The following is a 15,463-nucleotide window of genomic DNA, read 5'->3' as shown; positions in this document are numbered from 1 at the left end:
AGCAAACATAGATAATACAGGTGGTCCTCACCTTATGACCTTAGATTAGTGACTATTCAAACTTACAAAAAAACTCTGAAAATGGGACCAGGTTTCGAAATGATGATATCCCCCTGCAGTCACATGACCATATTTTGGGCACTTAGCAGCTGGTACACATTTACAACTATTGGTAGCTTTCCATGGTCACATGACTGCAATTTATGATGTTTTCCCCACAAGCCTGTGTTACATCAAGTTTCCAATAAAAAAACTGTATAGTGAACAATGGGTTTGCTTCACGACTGCCACATTCACTTAATGGCTACCTCAAAAAAGATCATCAAATTGGGTGCAGCCATGTGATGACCCGCTTTACATGACTTAAAACGGAAATTGGGGTTCAATTATGGTCATAAATTGAGGACTACCTATACAGTGTTCTTGCCACCTATTTTCCCCAAGAACCCTGTGAGGTGGCTTGGACTGACAAGAGTGTGACTAACCCAAAGTCACCCAGTTGCTTTTCATGTGTAAGGGAGGCTTAGGACCCAGTCTCCTGGTTTTTTAGTTTAGCACTTTCAACACTATACCAAACTGGTATAGTGTGAAATCTCTGTCCAGTGAACTGACCCTCACAATTCTTTGCAGTGATCCCTTTAGACCTCAGCAAGAAGAAAGCAGAAGTCCCATCTAGTCCATTTGAGGGAAGAGTGTGAACAAATAAACATCTTATTTAGGCAGCATCACTCTCTTTAAGAAGTATTTGATGAGTTCAGTCCCACAGAACATATCAAAATACTAGAAAAAAGGATTTTTCCTGTTTGCTACCTTGTTCTGAATTTGACTTAAATATTTGAAAAGTAATTGTATTTTTAACTATGTTAAAAGGCCTAAAGAGTTTGGGGTCAGAACTCTATGTTACTCAACAGAGAAGGAGAAGGGTACAGAAAAGGATATTTTTCATCTTGATGTAGCAGTTGTGGAATAAAATGTTCCCAAAGGCCATCTGGCCCCGCTGCAACAAACCTTTTACCATTTTGTAACAGAGTATAGATTTGTTCAGCAACCAATTAAATAATCAACTGTTAATATCCTCCCTGTTTTCTCTGTGATATGTAATTTTGTTTATTGTATTTTAAAAAAAGATTTGTTCACCACTTTGAGAGAGTATTCTTTCATTTTAATGGCTGTGGATTCTCAATGATCCAGCTCATGGTTGTCCCAAAGGTGCTTTTTCAAAAAGCAGCTGGACTTTTTGTTTTTCCTTGAAGACGTTTCACCTCTCATCCAAGAAGCTTCTTCAGTTCTGTTCTTTTGTTTGAAGATTTTTATATCTACCTCATTGGTTTGCAACCTAAAGAAAGAATAGCATAAAAGGAGATTGGGGGGGTGGGGGGAGACAAGGGAAGAAAACCACAAACATCCAGTTCTGACTGAGAGCTATGCATTCTTATGTCAGCTGACTAGAAATAGGAAAAAACATTGGGGAACAAGCCAGATTTTTCAGCAGTGCCTGGGAATGCCTCAGCTTTCTAAGTTTCCTTTCCTGCAGCTTGGTAGGATAAAATGCTACCAAATAAGGAATCCACTGAGCTGAGCTGAACATTTCAAACACAAAAAACAGGGGACTGAACCATTTTTAATAAATGTTCAATTTGGAGAAAATCTTATCGATGTGATTGTTAAGAGTTGGAATACGTTTTGATGGCACATAAACATTCAAAGCAAGCCCTAATTCTGAAGGACGAAACATATTTTGCCTGTCGACGTGGCTGAATATATCTTGAAAGAGGCGATTGCGCCCGCTGCCTCTATTTGGCGCCACTTTTAATACAATCTTGCAACGTCCTTTCCAGCTTATTTGGTGAAAATAACAAGGAAAGCAGCCGAGACCCAAAACTTTATGAAATATAGGAGCCCGTTGTATTCAGTGGCTTCTCGCGAAATGGTTCTCTGTTTCCGGGATACTCTCACGGAGTTCAATTCATGGGCGGGAAAAGGAAACAACGGGTGTGATATCTTTCACTTTCACAATTGCCCCAAACTGGAACTGCTGCTGGGTCGAACATTTTTCTTCCCCGCTGCCCAATATTAGCTGAGGGATCATGGCAGGTAAGATCATAGATATTTCTCTACCGCTCCCCGCCCCCACACACCTTTTTTTCCCCTTAAAACTAAATCCTGAAAGAGCGAGAGTGGGGGTTTTACCGTCTCCTTTTCGCTCTCTTGGCGCTGCATTTTTTACATGTACTATGCGAGGAGGGGCCTTCCTTTTTCCACCCATTCTGGGCCTTGCAATGTGCAAAAAAAAAAAAGAACTTTTATTCCTAAACTGGGTTGCTTTGGCTGCCTTCCTGTGTATAACAAAAAAAGATCAGGATTCTATCAAGGCGCTGGCAGCATCGTTTAGATAGAAAGTATCGAAGGGCAGCAACTGGAACTCATTGCGAGTTTTGTTTTATTGTTTTGAGATTCCTGATACAGTACTTATGTCTTATGAGATACGAGAATGAACAGATCTAAAATTAATGCAAGGCCTGCAAGCACCAATTTGCCCGCTAACTTAATGTTTTGACATTCACAAGGCTGCTGGCTCCACCTGTTGTTTTTTTATTCTGCTTCTTTTGAATGAATGATGGGGTGGATGGGCGGACACTAGGCTTTGGGCCCAGTACAGGTTCTTAGAAAATCAGAACGTGAATGTGACTGCAACTCAGTGTTTGGGCTGGAAATGAGCCTCCATGTTAGGGACTCTCCAGTACACCTTCGAATAAATGGTGGTAGTGATTTCCCATTAGTGCAAACTATTTGCAATTGGGCAAACTTTCCTCCATGATTTTGTTGTGTTGTTGGAAGAAATACCCTTCTGGGTTCAGTTCTAAGTGAGGAAGAAAGACACTGGAAACATGATGACTGCTTGGAAAGATGATTTAATGACAGACAGGACCACATAGCTTGGAGTTCCAAAGAAGGAAGGGCTGAGATGCTGAAAGTGCCTGGGTTTTATACCCCCTGTTGAGATTTGAATTTGAGCTTGTATTCTGATTGGTTGTCAGACTCCCATGGGGCCATGCAGGGGCAACTGTGGGCTGTCTTGAGTCCCAGGCTTGGTTGAGCCTTGCTGGATGATGATGTGATGAAAGGGCTTTGGGCAATTCCTATAGCTCTACCTGGAGACCTTTGTTATGTAAGATAGACTGATCTAGGCCAGAGTAATGGCCCATTAGCAAAGGTGGGGGGACTGAGTTTCTGCTTCTGAGTTTCTACTCTTTTTAGGAGAAATATTCTTTCTTTTTAAGATTTCCGAGGATATTTCATTTTTCTAGGAGAGAGATGGGTGCTAACTTCCTACAGTGTCTACAGCAGAGTTTCCCTAGCTTGCTGACTGGGAGATTCTGGGACTTGTAGCTGCCAAGGTTGAGAATTTTAAAGCTGCCAAAGTTGAGAAACATGCTCTAAAATTTTCAAATGTTCCTTCCAACCCAAAGATTGGGGATTTCTAGTGGAGACAATATAGAGACCATACTGGACCAATGAATTGATTCAGTATAAAGTAACTTCATTTACAGATCCTGCCTGCTGCTTTTCAGGAAAGAGGTTACCCTCCACAACTGATGTTCATTTTCCTCACTATTCTCCCTCACTTGAATTATGACTTTCCACTTCAACATTAGTCAAGTCTTATATTTTCAGGACCTAGCAGCCAAATGCAGAGGGTGACTTGAATTAAGATGGGGCTTATTCTACATTTTCGCTGCATATGTTTAAGTGATAAGAAGCTGGTATATATATTTCCTTTCTCTCCCCTAAATACATTTCGGTTTTCCTAGGGTCATTTATTTCTACATGTTGTCCAGTAATACCTGTCAAAGTATTGGCTATGCATTAGGAAAAGAGAAAGTGGTGCCCTTTTCATACAACATGTTTACTGGTTTCCTGAATTAACCCATTTGCTGTGCTTATATAAAATAGAGAATGATAAACTAACTTAAATGTACAGAGTTTACAGGCCCTAAGCTAAAAAAGCAAACTCAGATTGACATTGGACAAGCTTAGCACGTGGCATAAATCAGCTACTCGTATTTAATTGATTTGTTAAATGTATTGTAGGAACAGTACATACAAACTTATATTTTAACTGCCTGCTCCTATTTATCAAAGTTGTCTTCCAGATTTATATTGTTTGGGGGTTATAGGAATTGTAATCCCAAAATCTCTGCTTGGAGAAAAGAAAAAGCATACACACACACAAATCTGGTTTACACATCACACTGAATCCTAATGCAGTTAATCATGTGTTGTGGTTTCCATGGCACACTAAACTAATAAACCACTTTCTGGCATTCTTGTACATATATCAACACTTGCAGTGAGAGTACATACCCAGTGTAGTCTTTGTGAGACTTGAATCTAAGAGTCAACATTACAGATTACAGATAGTCCTCAGTTTCCAAACACAATTGGGACCATAATTTCTATTGTAAGATATTGCATTTACAAGTTGAATCAGGCCTGATTTTTATGGTGGTTATTAAGCAATTCATGTCATTAAATGAATCCAGCTTCCCCAATGGGCTTTTTTTTTTTGCCAGAAATTAGCAAAAAACAAAAGACAGCAAATTACTATCACTTGACTGGAGAATGCTGCAAATCAATTGTAAATGCAAGCAGGTTGCCAATTGCCCAAACTGCAGCCACATGAGTGAAGAGGTTTTTGAACAATCGTGAATGCAAATGCAGGTCATAAGCCACTTGTTCCAAGGCTGTTGTAACTTTGAACTAACATGAAAAGACTATAAGTCAAGGTCTATCTGTATCTCAGTAAAATTGTAATTCTTCAAGTGTGATATATTTTTAAAAATGTAATTGCTTTCCTTACAGACAAAAAGTTGAAAGAAGTGCGCCCTGAGTTTATAGAACGTAGTAACCCAGCTGTCATCAGCCAACTCTTGGATGATCTGCTCCATCGGGGAGTCTTGAGTGATGAAGAGCTGGAAGAAGTAAATGTGAAAAATAAGAGGCAGGAGCAAGCAAGAACGTTGATCGATAACGTGAGGAGAAAGGGGCCTGAAGCTAGCTGCTTCTTTATTGACTTCCTCCGGGCCCGAGATCCTTACTTAGCTGAACAACTGGATCTCCAAAATGTTCCTGCTGGTATTTATTATCTTATAACATAATCTCTAGCTTTCAGCCAGAATTACTGGCCTCCCTCCCAGAATCATGCAAAGGCTTTCTGTTGTGCCCCAAACTGTTTGGGCTGGTTAGATTTGGCCATATTGGTGTAATAAGTCATTTTGAAAGGAAACTTTACCATAAGATGATATTTCCCTGTTCATGCTGCTTAATTTTCTGCATGTTTTTTTAAATCTGCTACAGCAGTAGATTTAATAAGATTTCTCAGGGCCAGACTTGCTAATTGCTAACTGATTTTTTTCCTGTTGGAGCTGACAAAAAAAAACAAGTGTCCCTGTGATGTACTACAATTCTCAATGCCCTTCTGACAGGTTGCTAGGGATTGTAATTTAGCAATTTAAAAGGTCAGACTCTGGCTCATGTGATATTTAATAATTCACTGTGGTAAAAAACCTGAATCTAGTGTTCACCTTTCCTTCCATCTCCAGTTGGCCAGCCAATAGAAGGTAACATCTCAAAGGAAAAAGTCCAGTTTCTGAAATCTAAAAATGGGATCAGGCTTTGTCCTCAGAATGATTTTCAGCAAATACAGACTACTGAAGGCACCGAGGTGAGTTGGCTAACCTAATTAGATCTATCCAAGATCTAATGAGCTTAAATACTGCACTTTATTGCATGCAGCAGATGTGAACTGAAAATTCATCTTTTGTAGCAGAAATTTTGAATATATCTTAAATTCTTGTTCTCCCCCCTCCCCCAGCTTTTAGAAATATTACCTTGTTTTATTTCTAAAGCAAAAAAAAAGAGCTGGGAATCCTTTGTTGTTCCATATCTAACACAAATAAAATAGGCAACATGAAATGAAGGGACTTTAAATATAATGGGACCACAATACCTTCATTGGCTTTAAAAGTAGGCAAAAGTAGTGGACTCTGGCTTCCCAGAATTGCCCTGCCCTCTGAATATTTGCTGCTAGTTACATGAAGGGGAAGGAAGAGGAAATCTTGCCTTCAAGTCAGGCTTGGGGATTTCCTCAAGTGCCTAGCCACTCACTATGGCAAATAGGAAGTCATTCTATTTTGGGTCTGATTTAGCAATTTCCTTTTTCTAGTTAAGTAGAAAAAATCTTCAGATTCAAATAATCTCTGAACACTAAATTCTGCTAGCAAAACCATTGTATCTGTCAACCTTGTTTGTAGATTTTGTAGTGCTATCAAGATCATTCAAATATTACCAAACTAATTTCCAAGATCCCCCACCACTGGCTAAGATTGATAAGAATTAAAAGAGCTCTAAACTAGATGGATGCTTGGCATAACTATAGTTCAGGATATGAATCACTTTTGTTTCCCCATTCAGATCTACCCTATCAATGATCCTAAGACTCGTACTCGCCTGGCCTTGATAATCTGCAATATCAAATTTGAGTACTCGAATGATAGATTGGGAGCTGAGGTAGACTTGGAACAGTTGACGCTTCTCCTACAAGATCTGGGATACAAAGTGGAAACAGAGACCAATTTAAGCTCAGAGGTAAAAAAAAAAAAAGTTAAGTTTACAAACTAACATTCAAGGAATGGGTGTTGAAGTTTTGATTTTGCCCTTCAATGTGTGTATTAATTCTAGCTGCCCATAGTTAATTGGACTGAAGCAGCTTCAAAATTGAATAAAGCATGGCAATCTTGTTAAACTACCTACACAATAATATTTAGCACAGATGTAGACAATCTAATACCATGTGGATTTTTTAAATTATAAACCCAGCAAGCCTTGGCTCATGGCCATGCTGATTGGAGTTGATGGGACTTCAACTCCAAAGAACTGTATGTTACCAAGTTGTTTATACCCTTTTAGTATAAGGAAAAATGTGCCTGAATTGGTAATTGAACTTCTCTCCTGGACTTCCTTTTTTAAATTTCAACTGCCAGCTTATTGCTTCTTTTTCATCTCCCAGAATTGTTTCTCAAAAAAAAAAACCAGTTGAAGAGGCTAGCTTTCCAGTGAGAATATACTATTATACTGGCCAGGATGTTTGTTTTTCCTTCTGTAGAGCATGAGGAGGTCAGCCTTCCATTCAGCTGTGAACATAGGACACACACATACACACACCCCATCGCCATATTGGAGATTCGTGACAGTGTTCACCAATCTCAGATATGGAGATTTGCTGCACATCCCTCCTATTCAAATCTAGAGAGAAAAAGCTGGTAATTGTTTCTGCATTGAATTTTTACTAAGCTTGAATAATTTAAATATAGTGCAACTACAAGAAGGCTACCTCCATTCTTCTCAATTCTAATAATGAATTGAGAGTTAGTTAGAAATTCCATTTCCGCTCCTGACCCACCTTCTCTTTTCATTGCTTTCAGGGTATAACCACTTGCTTGAAGAAATTTGCAGCTCGGGAAGAGCACAAGACCTCAGATGGAATGTTTGTGGTGCTGATGTCTCATGGGTATCAGGACAGCCTTTGTGGAGTCCATTCAAAAGACAAACAGTCTGACATCTTCTCCATCAAAACTGTCTTCTCCACCTTCAACAACATAAATTGCCCAGCTTTGAGGGGAAAGCCCAAGGTGGTCATTATTCAAGCTTGTCGTGGTGGTAAGTTGAGATCAGGGGGGGCGGGGGGGCAAGCGAGTGTTTGGCAGGAATATATAATCTCTTGCACATAGTCTTAATTTGACCAAGCAACCTCTAGATCGGGATGGGGAACTATGGCGCTTTTATGATTTGTGGACTTCAGCTCCCAGAATTCCTGAATCACCGATGCTGTATCAGGATTTCTGGGAGTTGAAGTCCATAAGTCATAAAGGGGCCATAATTCCCCACTTCCGCTCTAGACCAACGTCTGCTTTTGGCAAAGTGATTTGTAGATATTTACTGCTGGTTTTATTTATCTCCACAAGACCTGTGATCTTCAGGTGTGCTGAAATAATGACTTTCCATAAATGGTAATACAACAGTTGGGAAAAACTAATTTTGAACCTTATCTTAAACCTTGGGAGTTCGTCTAATTGAAACCTGTCAGGAACTAAAGGCTATGTTGTACTTTTATGATGATCATAAAGCCTTGTGTGAGTAACCTCTGTTCTGTCAGTGGCTTTTGATAATGATCGTTTATTGCCACATTTTGTTTCACAAGAGCAAAATGGGTATATGATAGAAAACACAGAAGACTCAGCTGCCTCTGCTGCTGCCTCTCTCCAGTCTGATTCACACACCGTGCAATTCCAAACTGATGCTGTTCGGAGAGTACATGTGGAGAGTGACTTCATCTGCCTATATTCCACCACCCCTGGTAAGAGACTGTAAAAAGAAAATTGCTAAGTAGGGTTCCAAAGCAGGACAGAAATGAAAATAATTTCTGCCTTAGCAATACCAGCGTTTAGTTCACAAAGCTGTCTGTCAAAGATTGACAACTAATCAGTTAAGAAAGCTGGTCTGGACCTCTTTTCTAAGTCAGAAATTCTCTGGCATGCTTGCTGCAAAAGGCCTAGTCATTCATTCATTTGTTTATAAGATTTTTATCCCACCTTTATTATTTTGTAAATAACTCACAGCAAAGATCATAGTAATACTCCTTCCTCCTCTTCTTTTTCACCACAACAACCCTGTGAGGTAGATAGATTCAGGGATTTGAAAATATATTGAACCACAGCGAACTGGTTGCTGGGAATTTTGAATCTCACCTCTGTATCCAGCATACCCTGCTAAGTCCCCATAGGCCTTGGGCTCCCCACCTATTCATATCTATTATTGGGGAAGGAGGGCAGGCCACTCATCCCTGGGTCACTTGCTTGCCTCTGGGAAATAGCTGCCATTTTTGGCACACCCACATTCTTGAAGTCGTGCCAAAATGGTGGCCACTTCTGCAGGGGTGGGATTCAATTTTTTTAACAACTGGTTCTCTGGGCGTGGCTTAGTTGGTGGGTGTGGCTTGGTGGTCATGTGACTGGGTGGGCGTGGCCAACTCAACGTCACTCACATCGAGGGGAGCTTTTCCTCGCCTGGCTTCTCCTGACTGGGGATGCTGTACTGGTTGTATGTGTGAAAAATGGTCATAAGTCACTTTTTCAGTGTCATTGTAACTTTGAATGGTCACTAAATGAACTGTTGTAAGTCAAGGATTATCTGTACAAAAATACAAAAAGCTTCTTTGCTTGCAAAAAGCTGCCCTAAATACCAATCATTAAATTAAAAATACCTGCAAGCCAGAGTTACAAATCAGGCAGGGTGAAAGAGCACCTTGAAGAATTAAAATAGTTAAAATGCAATGATAACTATCAGCAGCCAACTCTTGCTCATAAAGTGAAACCTTTTAGCAGAGAGGTCATTTAAATTCAAAGAAAGAGCACACCCAGGAAAAGCAATCCTTAGATCCATTTGCACCACTTAAAGATACCAGCTGGTCTCACTCACCTCACAAGATATCCTAAGGAAATCATCCAGATTTAAGGAAAGGTGACATGGCCCCCAGAAAGGCAGTAAAAAAATCAGTGCCAAGCTTGCATCCTGCCTCTTGGAAATATACCCCAAAAGAACAGTGCCAGATACCACTAAAGCAGTGAAGGAAGACCCCCCTCCCCAGATAGAAAAAGAAATCACATGGCAGGAAAAAATTCAAACACAATACAAATAATTAAATTACAACAGTAGCTGTTGCTTGTTAAACCAATTACCAGAACAAATAAGACACAGGAACTAGTCAGATTTCTCAACCCAGTTTCTTTTCAGGAACAGAGATTAACCTTTTTCCTCCCAAAGAATGCTGAATAGGGAAAATTATCCCATCAATAAACATAGGATTAAACATCACCAAGGACAGAATTAAACATCACCAAAAACCAGTTTTAGACCAAAACTCAGAAAGCGTATGTAAATTCACATTTGAATGTCAATCTTTTTAGCTAGCCAAAAAGCCTTGCTGAATGTCACTCATCTTGGTTCCTTGTCATTAAAAAGCTTTCTGCAGCTCTGATTCATTATTCACTTATTTCTTCAAAGTGCTGATCATTGCATGCGGACTGGAAGTATTTCCAGGGGAGTATTTCCTCCCAACAGCAGTGTAAAAAGCTTAAAACAACCCTTCCCCCTTAAGAAAGCCAAGCCTCAGAAGCTCCGGAGATAGTACGTCTAGGCATATTGCCAAAAATGTAATAAGGGTAGAAAAAAAACAAAAGATTTCTTCTAACTACTGGTTCTCCGAATTGCTTAGAAAGTTAACAAGGTGTTCTATAGAACAAGTCAAAACCGGTAGAATCCCACCCCTGTGCTTCTGGGAATGGAGCGCTCCATTCTGCTTCTCTAATGTGGTCTGCACAGCACTGAGAAAACCTTTAGAGATTTTTAAAAGGTAAGTGAAAAATGCGAGGTTGGAAGGAGACCAAGCCCTGCAAGGGACCTGGGAGAAAACCTATGGATACCTGGTGGAGAGGGGAAAGTAGGTCCAAGGAATGTAGGGATAAAGAGGAGCAGGATGTCATGCTCCTGGTGGAGACTGACTGAGGGAGAGGAGGAACAGCCGACAGGGAGTGGAAGTGTGGCTCCGGAGGTTGTGGAGGTGGCTGAGGAAGGATAGAGGCCGGTTGAGCAGTGAGAGGAGGACCCAGGCCCATCCCCTCTCCATCCTAGGGTATGCAGGGAGGAGAGGATAAGGAAGAGACGTGGTCTACTTGGGAGAAGAGGGCCTTGATCCTCTTCATGTGCTGCAGCTGTGACAACTGAATAAGAGAACAGACATGTGTACAGGCGAAGGCTGGAAACAAAGTGTGGACATATCTCTGATTTATAGTTCATCTCTGAGTTTGGCGTCATTCCCAGTGTGTGTTCTGTTATCTGTGGACATCCTCCAGCCCTTATCTTGCCCGGTTTGTGTTGTTTTTTTCCCTCCTTCTTGTAACTGCTTGTGGGAGTTTTTTGTCTTCCGTCAAGGATATTTGGAGCTTGGAAGCAACGTGAAGGAATAAAAGGGGCTTCACTGGGTTTTTGTGACTGTGTTTATTTTGTATCCCCACCTTGGGTAATCACACAGGAATAGGTTATAAGGTATCTTAGGAGAATGGGAGGTCTTGGGAGGCTGAATGCGGGTGGGCTGGGGCCTGCATTAGATCTCAGGGTCTCCCCCCCACCCCCCTGAAGTTCTCTGTTTAATGATCTACGTGTTCATATGACTGCATCAGGGAGACCAGGGGATGATGGTTGCTAAGCCAGACCATCTCGTTCAACAGCCATCATCACTTGCAACAGTAATGGGCAGGCTCCATTACTGTCATAGGTCAAAGACTATTTGTATAGGTTTAAAGTTTGTTAAGTAGAGAATGAAGTCTGACATCGTGAAGAATCATTATTGATTAATCATTGTTGTCTGTTTAGATCATGTATCCTGGAGACACCCTGAAACTGGATCACTCTTCATCAACCAGTTAATAGAAAATATCAAGAATCATGCCTGGAATTGCAATTTGGAAGAGGTCTTCCGGAAGGTAGGTCTGCTCAAGTCTTTCTACACAAGGCTCTCATGTTTGGAATGAAGTTCTTTTATTAAAGACTCACTTTGGAATGGCATTAGGAGGTGTGATGGCCCTAAATCATGTATTTATTTTTTGTTCCCATTCCTTTTTCCTTAGTAATTAAGGAAAAATGGTCATGAGTCACTTTTTTCAGTGCCATTGTAACTTTGAATGGTCACTAAACAAACTTGTAAGTCTAGGACTACCTGTAATAATAATCACAATAATAAGGTAGTAGAAACAGATGAGAAGGATAATAGTAATACAGCCATACTATATGATTAAATATACTTAAGATGGAGTTACTCTGAGTCTGTTTCTAATGCTTTCTTCCTATTCAAAAATGTGTTTTGTCACAGACCCATTTCCTACCTTAAGATCTTGCTGCTTCCTCTATGTTTCAAGGTCGATTAAGCATTCCATTCTAAGAGTCCTTTAAGACCTTTTAAGACTTAACAACTTTATTTTAAGAGATAAGCTTTTGTGAACTGCAATTCATTACGTCAGGTCCATGGAGTTACTTGACTGATGTGGAATTTCAGTAGATTGAGATGAGGGCAAAAGGAAGGTGGTTATGCAGATGAAGATTCCATGTCAGACGGATTACCAACACCACTCAACTAATAACTATATTATGCTATGCCTTAATCATTAGTTTTAAAAGTTGTCAATTGACTCTGATTTTGGTTACTGCAGTCTAATCTGATTCTTCTACAACAGGGGTATCAAGCTTGATTTCACTGAGGGCCGCATCAGGGTTGTATTTGACCTGGGGAGCTATGGCCAGCTTGTGCAGCCTCCCCGAGCTCTGTTTTCGCTGGCAGAGGGCTGCAGGAGGTCGTTGTGGCCAAAAACGGGGCCCAAGCAGGCCATGTGCCTCCCTGAGCTCCGCTTTCATGGTAGATGGCTGCAGGAGGCCATCACAGCTGAAAATAGAGCCTGGGAGGGCCACACATGACCTCCCCTAGCTTCGTTTTTGCTGGCAGAGGCACCGTGGACTGGTTCTTTGCTGTTTCCAGAGCGGCACCGCGGGCGAGATCTAAGCATCCCGCAGGCCAGATCCAGCCCATGGGCCTTGAGTCTGACACCCTTGTTCTACAATGTCTAGTTAGTAAAGTGAGCAGGTATAAGCTGATAAAATATTACTGATTTTTAAATTTTTAAATTGACTTTCTTGGACATGCACTCGCCAGCCTTTGTTTCTGTACCTTCCATATTACAGGTGCAGCAGCACTTTGCAAACAACCCATGTCAGATGCCCTCAAGGGACAGAAACACCTTGACCAAAAAGTTCTACCTCTTCCCGGGACATTGAAGCTAGGTAAGTGTTTCTTCTTGCAGCTGTAATACCAGATTTTGGGATATTTGGGGGCAGTGTACACTGCATTTCCCAGACACTGGCAACAACCCCCCACTTCATATCTCCTCTATCATGCAGGTCCTCAAGTTACAACTGTTATTGAGCCTCACAATTACAGTCATAGGTTGTGATGGTTATAAAGCAAGTCCCCACATGACCTGAGCCGATTTTATTACTTTGTTTGCAGTGCAATGACCGCCACAAACACGAAGTCATTAAACAAAGCCATTGTTCTCTATGGGGTATTTTTACCAGAAACTGAAAGTAAATGCCAGTTTCCAGCATAAACATCATAAACCATGGTGTTACAGGGAGCTGCAAACAATTGTAAATGGGGGCTGGTTGCTGAGTGCCCAGGAACATGACCTCTGGGTGGGCCAGATATTGAAATTTTGGATTTGGGTCATAACAAGGTTTTTCGGGGTCTAAGAGACCAATCAAAAGTTGAGACTATCTGTATACCTGTATGTGGTATACTAACAGACACTGCATATCAACTATATATACTTTAAATATTTAATATAGATAACAAATATTGATGTAACGAACTATGCAATGTTATACATAATTTCTTACATCAATATTTGTTATCTATATTAAATAAGACCTAGGCATTTTTTTAAGTGTTTAATCACAATGTTAAGTAGCCAAGTTGAATAACTGCATGATAACAGGTGTGGACTTTTGTTCTGTTTTACAGTTTTTTATTAGCTTATAATAAAAGAAGCAAGTAGGGAACAATAGGGAAGGAAAGGAGAAGAGAGACGTATAGAAAAGAGGTGGGGGGAAGGCATTAACTTCCAACTCCCTCTGGTGCAGTAGAATAATGTATTAACATCAAACCTCAACTTTTTACTTTTCCATAATAGTATAAACTAACTATTTCTATAACAAATCTATCTAAACAGGAAAACCCAAAATCAAAGTTTAATTTTTTTTTCACCTCAAGCACAAAGTCCAGAAGCGGTTTTCAAGTAGAAACAGAAGTACTTATTCTTTTCTTTGATCAATAACACTCAAATTAGCCATGGCTTCTAACTCCATCAACTTTTGCAGCCATTCATCCATTGTGGAAATCAAAATGTCCAAATTTGGGCATATAAAGTAATCTTGCTGTTGTCAACATATATAAATATGAACTTGGAAATATCCCTCTGCTATTGTTTGAATGGAGGTGTGGACCTTTGTTATACTTCGGGGGGCATTATTGTATAGTTTTAATGTATTGTGAGCCACTCAATTATTCAAGCAACGTAAGCCTTATACTGTAAATTGTTTAAATAAATAAATAGCTGCTGCTCATTCTTTTTCTTCTCTTTTTCTCAGGTGAAGGAAAAACTACTGGGTCCATAAGCAGACAATTTTCAGATATATGGAAGAAACATGGATTGACCACACTTTGTCCTTTCTCCACCTTATTCCTTATTGTAAATTTCCATCAACCCATTTTTGGAATTTTATGTGTTTTGTGTCTCAATCTTATACAGTGTGATTAGTATTTGTTTCCCACAGCAAAAACATTACACTATGATGCTTAAAACGAAAATAAGAGTCAAAAATCATTTGTAATGGCTTCTCCCCACACCCCCCAATGGTAAAGAACAATTAATAAAGAAGTGAAATTCTTTTTTTTAAAAAAAGATTTTATTGGTTTTTAAAAACAAACATAAGCAATCAAAACATAAAACATCAAGCTGTCTTACATAGGTGTACATATAGCATGCCGGTTAGTTTACAAATTGTTTTGTGCTTCCATTTCGTAGTCTCAATTACAATTACATTACATATAATCTCATATTGTCAATCAAAAACTAAATACCTTAGTATCATTATTAATCATTTGACTATACTTTTATTCATTTATGTTTTACAAGATAACCATAATTTGCTAAATTTATTGTATAACAGTTCATATTATCATCCCAAATCTATCCTAAAATCATTTTGTAGTTATAATAAAAAAAAGAGTACATCTTTATATAATTATTATTTTCTAGAAATCTACATATTTCATTACTGTACTTTGTTATCTAACCATTGATAGAAAAGATCCCAAATTTTATAAAATTGTTTATCCTCTTGTTCTCTAATTTCAAATGTCAATCTACTCATTTCAGCACATTCCAATATTTTAATTATTTCCTCCTGTGATTTTTCCAGTTTTTAGCAAATACAATCCTAGCCGCTGTTAATACATTTACAATCAGGTATTTCAAGTCTTTGTTATATATTTCAGGTAAAATTCCCAATAAAAATATCTCTGGTTTCAAGTCTATGTGTTCTTTCGTCATTTTCTCCAACCACGTGTGGATTTTAGTCCAGTATTTTTTGCCATCCGCACAAGTCCACCGCATATGGTAATATGAGCCAGGTGTCTGATGACATTTCCAACATTTTTTGGATTTATTCTTGAACATTCTTGCTATTCTTATCAAGGGAAAATGCCACCTGTAAAACATCTTACACAAATTTTCTT

General features: G+C 39.5%; 1 protein-coding gene across 1 annotated transcript; it reads left to right on the top strand.

The window, feature by feature from the left end:
• The first annotated feature begins 1,478 nt into the window (after window positions 1-1,478).
• LOC113441504 (caspase-1-like) lies at window positions 1,479-15,260 on the top strand. The gene is made up of 9 exons (XM_026708533.2): window positions 1,479-2,094; window positions 4,864-5,136; window positions 5,604-5,725; window positions 6,475-6,648; window positions 7,485-7,719; window positions 8,261-8,416; window positions 11,491-11,600; window positions 12,850-12,948; window positions 14,314-15,260. Exons 1-8 carry the CDS (start codon window positions 2,088-2,090, stop codon window positions 12,940-12,942), a joined length of 1,170 nt encoding a protein of 389 aa, XP_026564318.1. The 5' UTR covers window positions 1,479-2,087; the 3' UTR covers window positions 12,943-12,948; window positions 14,314-15,260.
• Window positions 15,261-15,463: the final 203 nt, after the last annotated feature.

This window comes from Pseudonaja textilis, chromosome 1 (genome assembly GCF_049901715.1).
Source record: "Pseudonaja textilis isolate UNSWEBS1 chromosome 1, rPseTex1.2, whole genome shotgun sequence".
NCBI classification, from domain to species: Eukaryota; Metazoa; Chordata; class Lepidosauria; order Squamata; family Elapidae; genus Pseudonaja; species Pseudonaja textilis.
This window is presented reverse-complemented; position numbering and strand designations above follow the sequence as displayed.